The sequence below is a fragment of the Mandrillus leucophaeus genome, unplaced genomic scaffold, assembly GCF_000951045.1.
Source record: "Mandrillus leucophaeus isolate KB7577 unplaced genomic scaffold, Mleu.le_1.0 Scaffold152, whole genome shotgun sequence".
NCBI lineage: Eukaryota > Metazoa > Chordata > Mammalia > Primates > Cercopithecidae > Mandrillus > Mandrillus leucophaeus.
In genome coordinates, this window is record NW_012101499.1 from 912,909 (window position 1) to 922,136 (window position 9,228).

The following is a 9,228-nucleotide window of genomic DNA, read 5'->3' on the forward strand; positions in this document are numbered from 1 at the left end:
TGGCGAGGTCTTGTAACCATTTCACGGTGCTTCAGTTCTGTGGCATTTGTGTGTGTTTTGTTTTTCTTTCTCCACTTGGAACAGAGGTGAAGTGTCCTGTAGCAGACTCGTGGTCTTCTCTGTCTTTTTTTCTTGCCAAAAGAGTATTTGAAGCCACTTAGAGTGTGTCTGTTTACTGGGGAGCAGTCTCCGTCCAAAACGGTCCTGTTTTCTTTCTGCTTAGCTTGGGGCTCATTAAACAAAACCTAAGTCTGTTATAAATGGGGAGAAAGGAGCCTGTGAGTGATTAATCCTCAGGCAGTGGAAGGGCTGGGGTGGTGTTTCCCCTGGGGCTCCCACCTGAGATTCACCCGCCTGTGGATGTCTGAAATAGCGCCTCGCCCAGAGGGAGGGGTGGCATCAGGCCAGGACGCCCCTTCCCCAGCAGCCACCTTCCAGGGTGCTAAAGGCAGACTTGACCCTCGGTTCTGTGTCCTCCTGTCCCTGACAAGACAGCTGTCATCAGACTAAGAAAAGTTTAGACAGCTGGGCATGGCGGTACACGCCTGTAGTCCCAGCTACTAGGGAGGCTGAGGCAGGAGGATTGCTTGAGCCCAGGGGTTCAAGGCTGCGGTGAGCTTATCATGCCACTGCACTCCAGCCTGGGTGACTAAGTGAGACTCAGACTCTAAAAAGAAAAGAAAAGCTGGCCGGGCACAGTGGCTCATGCCTGGAATCCCAGCATTTTGGGAGTCTGAAGCAGGAGGGTCACTTGAGCTCATGAGTTCAGGACCACCCTGGGCAATGTGGTGAGACCCTGTCTCTACAAAAAATACAAAAATTAGCCAGACCTGGAGGTAGACACCTGTAGTCCCAGCTACTCTGGAGACTGAGGTGGGAAGATCCCTTGAACTGGGGAGGTTGAGGCTGCAGTGAGCTGTGATTGCACCACTGCACTCCAGCCTGGGCAACAGAACCAGACCCTGTTTCAAGAAAAAAAAAAAAAAGAAAAATGTTTAGGCAGGAGGAGAGTGCTGAGATACACTGAAAGGTCAGCCTTCCTTGTAGCCACTAGCAGAAGCATCTCGTGTCTGATTCAGAGAGCGACACTAGGTGCAGAACTGGCCTCTGCTCAGCCTCCCCGGCCTGGCGCGTTTTCTTCTGGGACACGGGTGAGAAATGCGATTTCTGCTGCTCAGAGCTGCCTCTGATTTCTTTGTCCCTATGGGCTGTCATCCAGGGCTCATCTTTGCTTTTTGGTCACGCATGTCTTTATCTCCTTAGTTGTTCTGGAAGATTCCATGTTGCTCCAGTGGGTGAAACTCTTGCATCATCTTGTGGGTATTTTAAAGAAGTTGTTAAATAGCAAATGGGGATTGTTGACGCTGTGCACGTTTATTTTGATGTTCCAGATAAAAGTAAAGGAAGTTACCGGCAGCATTTTTTCAAGCACGGTGGCACAGCGGAACTGAAATGCTCCCAAAAGTCCAACCTGGCTCGGGTGTTTTGGAAGTTCCAGAATGGCGTGTTGAAGGCCGAGAGCCCCAAGTACGGTCTTATGGGCAGAAAAAACTTGCTCATCTTCAACTTATCAGAAGGAGACAGTGGGGTGTACCAGTGCCTGTCAGAGGAGAGGGTTAAGAACAAGACGGTCTTCCAAGTAGTCGCCAAGCACGTCCTGGAAGTGAAGGTGGTTCCAAAGCCCGTGGTGGCCCCCACCTTGTCAGTTGTTCAGACAGAAGGTAGTAGGATTGCCACCAAAGTGTTGGTGGCATCCACCCAAGGGTCTTCTCCCCCGACCCCAGCCGTGCAGGCCACCTCCTCCGGGGCCATCACCCTTCCTCCCAAGCCTGTGCCCACCAGCACATCCTGTGAACCAAAGATTGTCATCAACACGGTCCCCCAGCTCCACTCGGAGAAAACCATGTATCTTAAGTCCAGCGATAACCGCCTCCTCATGTCCCTCTTCCTCTTCTTCTTTGTTCTCTTCCTCTGCCTCTTTTTCTACAACTGCTATAAGGGATACCTGCCCAGACAGTGCTTGAAATTCCGCTCGGCCCTGCTGATCGGGAAGAAGAAGCCCAAGTCAGATTTTTGTGACCGTGAGCAGAGCCTGAAGGAGACGTTAGTGGAGCCAGGTAGCTTCTCCCAGCAGAATGGGGAGCACCCCAAGCCAGCCCTGGACACTGGCTATGAGACCGAGCAAGACACCATCACCAGCAAAGTCCCCACGGACAGGGAGGACTCACAGAGGATCGACGACCTTTCCGCCAGGGACAAGCCCTTCGACGTCAAGTGTGAGCTGAAGTTCGCGGACTCAGATGCAGATGGAGACTGAGGCCGGCTGTGCGTCCCCGCCGGCGCTTCGGCTGCGACGTGTCCAGGCCTGGAGTGTTTTGTGTTTCTCCTGTTCAGTATCCGAGTCTCGTGCAGTGCTGCGTAGGTTAGCCCGCATCGTGCAGACAACCTCAGTCCTCTTGTCTATTTTCTCTTGGGTTGAGCCTGTGACTTGGTTTCTCTTTGTCCTTTTGGAAAAATGACAAGCATTGCATCCCGGTCTCGTGTTCTGCAGTCAGTCGGAGTACTTGAAGAAGGCCCACGGGCGGCACAGAGTTCCTGAGCCCTTTCTGTAGTGGGGGAAACATGGCTGGACCTCTGTTGGCTGAGAAGAGCATCCCTTCAGCTTCCCCTCCCTGTAGCAGCCACTAAAAGATAATTTAATTCCAGATTGGAAATGACGTTTTAGTTTATCAGATTGGTAACTTATCGCCTGTTGTCCAGATTGGCACGAACCTTTTCTTCCACTTAATTATTTTTTTAGGATTTTGCTTTGATTGTGTTGATGTCTTGGGTCATTTTTTTTTTTAATTACAGAAGCAGATGTTTTAATATTTAGAAGAAGATGTATATCTTCCAGATTTTGTTATATATTTGGCATAAAATATGGCTTACGTTGCTTAAGATTCTCAGGGATAAACTTCCTTTTGCTAAATGGATTCTTTCTGCTTTTAGAAATGTAGACATGAACACTGCCCGGAACCCACTCACCTTTTTCTTTTTTCTTTTTTTAACTTTATTCCGTGAGGGAAGCATCGTTTTTGGAGAGATTTTCTTTCTGTACTTTGTTTTACTTTTTCTTTTTTTTAACTTTTACTCTCTTGAAGAGGAGGACCTTCCCACGTCCGCGAGGTGGGTTTTGAGCAAGGGAAGGTGGCTGGGTGAGCTGAGTGGAGCCAGGCTGGCCCCGAGCTGAGATGGGAGCGCGGTACAATCTGGAGCCCACAGCTGTCGGTCAGAACCTCCTGTGAGACAGATGGAACCTTCACAAGGGCGCCTTTGGTTCTCTGAACATCTCCTTTCTCTTCTTGCTTCAATTTCATACCCACTGCCTGCCCGGACTTTCCATCCAGCCTCACTGAGCTGCCCGCCACTGGAACAGAACTGGGCCTCCGTGGCCGGGGCCGCGAGCTGCGAACCACAGCACCCTCAAGCGCACAGCGCTGTTCCTGCCACTGTCCTGAAGATGTGAATGGGTGGTACGACTTCAACACTGGTGAATTTCACACTCCATCTCCCCGCTTTGTAAATACCCATCGGGAAGAGACTTCTTTTTCCATGGCGAAGAGCAATAAACTCCGGATGTTTGTGTGCGTGTGTGGACAGTCTCGTCTTCCAGCATGATAGGATTTGACCATTTTGGTGTAAACATTTGTGTTTTATAAGATTTACCTTGTTTTTATTTTTCTACTTTGAATTGTATACATTTGGAAAGTACCCAAATAAATGAGAAGCTTCTATCCTTGATTTGGGGAAGACATTCCTTAGCGGAGGCCGTGCAGCCTCCCGCCCCTGCATGGCCCAGGCGGCACAGCTGCGCTCACTCTTTTCTGTCCGTTTCCTGCTGTGTTTTGCCCTCTCTGGCCTGTGACGTGCTCTTGGCGACTTCTTCCTCAGTGTCCTCTCTTTTCTGTCCTCTCTGTCTCACAGCCTCATCTCCTAAGCCCCTCCCTCCTCCTGGCTCCTCCTCCCTGTCCTGTCTGGGCCATGCGGGGGACAGGAGGCCTTCCTCCCCCTGGACCCCCTGGCCAGCCTCGGGTGCGGGGCCCGACAGCAGCTCGAAGGTCTCCTTGCTGCCGCCCTTCCTGAGTGACCAGGCACAGCACGTGCACACCCTGGGGACCTTCCACCTCTTCTGCCAGGCGACAGGTGAGTTGGGCCCTCTCTATCCCCTGTGCCCTGTCCATCTGTCTCCTCCCACAGGTGGGGGGCAGGCGGGGGCATCCTCCACATCCCTCCACATGTGTTCCTTTGCCTTCTTTATCTGTCCTGGCTGCGTCCCTTGGGTTGAGCCATTTCACGCTTTCATTGTGGGTCCATCCCGAGGGAAAGTGTAGACAGTCAGTGTGAAACCACTTCTAGTATACAGGGGCCAACCAGTGTTTTCTGTAAAGGGCTAGATATTTAGGCTTTGTGGGCCGCAGGCTCTGTCACAGCCACTCTGCTCTGCTGTTGTATTGTAAAAGCAGCCAGTCAATACACAATGAGTGGACAGGGCTGTGTGCCAATAAAACTTTATTTATAAAAATCCACGGTGGGCCAGATTTGCCCCAAAGGCCCCAGTTTCCCAACCCATGGTATATAGGATTGCTTATCCCTTTAAAAAAAAAAAATATATATATATATATATTTTCAAGAGACAGGGTCTCCCTCTGTCACCCAGGCTGGTGTGCAGTGACACAGTCATAGCTCACTGCAGCCCCTGTCTCCTGGGCTTAAGCCGTCCTCCTGCCTCAGCCTCCAGAGCCAGAGTGCTTCTGTTTCTGCTAACAATTTGGAGGTTGATATATGTGGTATTTGGAAATTTTTAAAAATTAAGAGCTTCCAGAATGGGAGTTGCTTTAATGACTTGCTTCATGGTTTTTAAAAGCAGAAAAGGTGGGTGGGCATAATCCCCCTGCTTTGGGAAGCCAGGGCAGGAGGATCGCTTGAAGCCAGGAGTTTCACACCAACTTGAGCAATATAGCGAGACCTGATCTCTACCAAAAAATGTGAAAAAAAACTAACCAGGCTTGGTGGCACGTGCCTTGAGGATTGTTTGAGCCCGGGAGTTTGAGGTTACAGTGAGGTATGATGGTGCCACTGCACTCTAGCCTGGGCCACAGAGCAAGACCCTGTCTCAAAAATAATCATCATCATAAAATAAAAACAGAAAAGACTGAGAGTCTAGTGTACTCCTCTGGGTCACTGGGGCCATTTGCCCTGGATTGGAAAATATTCGGATGGGATGTCTGCTCTTGAGAGATAATAGAATGTCCAGAACCACACTTCAGAGATGTACCCTGTGCTTCAGGCAGTGCATGGTCACCCTGGTGGCCCCTGTGTTGTCGTCTGACTGATCAGTAGATACAGAAAGAAAGGAAGTGGCATGTTAGAGCCTGCCCGCGGGGAGGAATGGAGTTAATGAAGAGGAAAAGCAAACCCAATCGCTCTCTTTTAAAACATGGTAAACACACTGTCAGTAGCTCCTGAGAGTTTTAAGGTGCTGCCCTCTCCTGTTAAACAAGCTCTGAGAGCCCCAGGTGGCCCATCTCTGCTGAGCCCGGAATGTCTCTTGGCAGCCAGCACTGGACAGGAGAAGCTGCCAGTGAGCGTGGAGCGCTGTGGAGACGGAGCTTTGCAGGGCTGGCTGGTGTGGTTCCTCCCCTCCACTGGGTGCCACGGACCAAGCCTGTGCCCAGCCGCCTGTGGCCGCTCTCACAGCTGAATGGTGCTCCTCAGCCAGGTGGTTTGCCTTGGTGCAGGCATCCCGGAGGACTCCCTGTCTCCATGGAGCCTGTGTCCTGTGGCAGCACTGGAGTCCTTCAGGCAGACCCAGGAAGCTCCTCCTTGGTGGGGAGGCTGGGAAGCGGGCAATGGGTCTCTGTGAACTGGCCGTGGACCCAGGGCTCCTTTGCCAGCAGATGCAGGCAGGCCGTATGGTCAGGAGATGTTATTTGTTTGTTTATTTATTTATCATTGAGGCGGAGTGTTGCTCTGCTGCCCAGGCTGGAGTGCCGTGGCATGATCTTGGCTTAGTGCAACTTCCACCTCCCAGGATCAAGCGATCCTCCTGCCTCAGCCCCCCTAGTAGCTGGGATTACAGGCACACCTCACCATGCCTGGTTAATTTTTGTATTTTTAGTAGAGACAGGGTTTCACCATCTTGGCCAGGCTGGTCTCTAACTCCTGACCTCAGGGGATCCACCGGCCTCGGCCTCCCAAAGTGCTGGGATTGCAGGCGTGAGCCACCATGCCCGGCTGCTGTTACAGTTTTAAATGTGAGGCTCCAGGTGTGCCCCGTGTAGCTAGGCGGGCATACCCACAAGCCCCTGGGGTCAGCAGGGAATGAAAGATGGGTGCCCAGGGAGAAGGGACATCACTGTTACAGCAACAGAAACCACCCAGGTATTTCAACCACAGGGAATTGGTTACAAAGGTGATAGAAGGGCTGAGAACAAAGTGGGAAGGTGAGGTTTCCATTACCAGCCATGGGCAGGAGGAGTGAAGTGTCAAACACTTACTCAGTCTCGCTTGCTGTGCCACCGAGGCTGTGGCCGTGCGATCTGCAGCCTCGCCCTGCCCGTCACACTGCCTTCACCACTGCTGGAGGCCCTACGAGAAGCTACGAAAACGTTTCTCCTTCCACCTTCCTGTCTCCTGTCAATGCCTCCCATGGCCGGACCTAACAAAGCTGGCGGCCACAGATGGATATGGGAATGTAGCCGTGGGCTTGCAGCAGCGTGGCCAGGAGCAGTGTGTGGAGGGTAGGGGAGCTGAGAGAGGAGCGCGGTACTTTCCCAGTGCTCAGGATGGACCCCACCCCCTTTTCACATGGTCTTGACTTTCTCTCCAGAGGCATTTGGCCCCATCTGGGACATTCCCATTCCCTTGTTCCACTGAGGCCACAGCCTGTGAGGGCTGTGAGACCTCCCCAGGGAGGACCAGCTTAGGAGAGAGTGGCTTCAGCCTTTTCAAGGGTGGGCCAAAGCCAGGGCGTCCTGGGCATGCCGTGAACTCAGAGGGGCTGTGGTTGTGAATTTCCCGAGTAGGCTGCGGGGTTCTGTTGGGGCCTGTGGATGCTTCCTGCGGCAGAGGTCACAGTGTGGCTTGCAAGTCCAGAGATCCTTTCCTGAGGAGAGTGAGTGCCGTTTTCTGCCTTGTGGGCCAGGAATGAGCCATTCCAGGTGAGGCCCAGGGCCTGGAGGTTGCAGTACAGTACACTCAGGGCACAGGCCTACCGCTTCCTCCTGCGTCCTCTCCCAGCCACCCAGGGCAGGGCTGCTTTGGAACTTGGCTGGGTTTTTCTTTCCTGTAATGGCTGTTTTCGTGGTAGCTGTCACAGTGGTTTGGGGGCTGTCTGATTAAAGGGCCAGCAAAGTGTCTTTGGAATATGAAGCTTAGAGGACATTGGTGGCATCTTCAGTTCACCATGCTGCGTCCTGGTGCCTGTAGCTCTGCTGGGTGACCCTGTGTCTTGGGGAGCGTCTCACCCCCCAGAGACGGCTGACCGATGGAAGGTCAGTTGGTCAGGGTCGCACTTGGGGACTGGGTCTGCCCCAGAGCTGGTGGAGACTCATGTGTGGAGATGTCCCCACCTGCCCCAACACACTCTTGGCCAGTGCTCAGAAAGTGACCCCAGGGACTCGGCCATCCAGGAGAGGTGAAGGCCCTCTGAGGCCAAAGCTCTTCCTCATGGGGGATCAGGGTGGGTCTGCACAGAGGAAAACACAGCCCGTGGTGTGTGCAGAGGCTGCCAGGGCACAAGGGCCCAACGTGGGGTGCGGTGGAGGTGATGTGGCCATGTGGGCAGAGTAGGGCGGAGAGGCATGTCCTGGGGATGGGAGAGCTTGAGGCCTGGTGGTGGGGTGGAGGCCCACCCTTGTCCTGCACCCAGGGGCCTCGCTGCCCATCCAAGGGAGGGACAGGGCCACACCTGTGAGCCCGTGTCAGGAGCTGGGGTGGGAGATTGGCGGCCAGTGCCCCTCTCCACCTAGACACATTTCGTCCCTTCACCACCACAGTTCTCGCCTCTGGGAAGTGGAATTATCAGTGGAAGGTGATACGGAAAGATCCACTGATGGCCCTGGCACAGGCCAGCCTTGTCCCTGGGACAGGATGGGACGGTCCTGAGAAGGGAGGTTATAACACGCCTGGGGTGTCATGCCTTTGCAGTGCCCAGCTGAGACAGCACAGAGTGTCACCCCAAGCGTGGTACCCTGGGCTCAGTGACAAGAGGGGTCGCAGGTCAGGACTGCACTTCCTTGGGGCCCATGCCCTGGGGGCCGCTCGCCCTATGATCCTGAGTCCCGGGGGCTGAGTGCACCGGCAGGGCCTGGAGCAGCTGGGAGCAGCCGACTGCCTCAGTGTGCACTGTGGTCGCACGGGAGGGACAGCGGCCTTGAGAGCGTTCACAGCTGCTGCACAGCCATCCTGCACTGTACTGGCCCTGGGATGGACCGCTGTCTAAGCTTTGTCATGCGACTAGCAATGCACATTTACTGTCGTCAGTCACCCTGGTACCAGCTGTGAAGGACGGGCAGGGACACACACATCACACCCCCGACACACACCCCACACACACCACCCCAGACACACACACCCACCCCACACACCACACCCCAGACACACCCGCCGACACACACCACACCCCAGACACACCACACCCCCGACACACCACACCCTAGACACACACCACACCCCACACACCACACCCCAGACACACACCCCCGACACACACCACACCCCCTACACACACACCCCACACACCACACCCCTGACACACACCACACCCCACACACACCACACACACACCCGACACACACCACACCCCACACACCCCACACCCACCCCACACACCACACCCTAGACACACACCACACCCCACACATACACCCCACACACCACACCCCACACACCACACCCCTGACACACACCACACCCCCTACACACACACCCCACGCACCACACCCTAGACACACACCACACCCCACACACCACACCCCAGACACACACACCACACCCCACACACCACACCCCAGACACACCCGCCGACACACACCACACCCCAGACACACCACACCCCTGACACACCACACCCTAGACACACACCACACCCCACACACCACACCCCCTACACACACACTCCACACACCACACCCCTGACACACACCACACCCCACACACACCACACCCACCCCACACACCACACCC

General features: G+C 54.2%; 1 protein-coding gene across 1 annotated transcript in view; it reads left to right on the forward strand.

The window, feature by feature from the left end:
- SEMA4D (sema domain, immunoglobulin domain (Ig), transmembrane domain (TM) and short cytoplasmic domain, (semaphorin) 4D) overlaps positions 1-9,228 on the forward strand; it is an 81,094-nt gene that overhangs the window by 61,088 nt on the left and 10,778 nt on the right. Inside the window, exon 16 of the mRNA XM_011975184.1 lies at positions 1,392-4,185. Within this exon, the coding sequence (XP_011830574.1) occupies positions 1,392-2,317 (926 nt within the window). The 3' untranslated portion in view covers positions 2,318-4,185. The remainder of the gene's footprint in view (positions 1-1,391; positions 4,186-9,228) is intronic.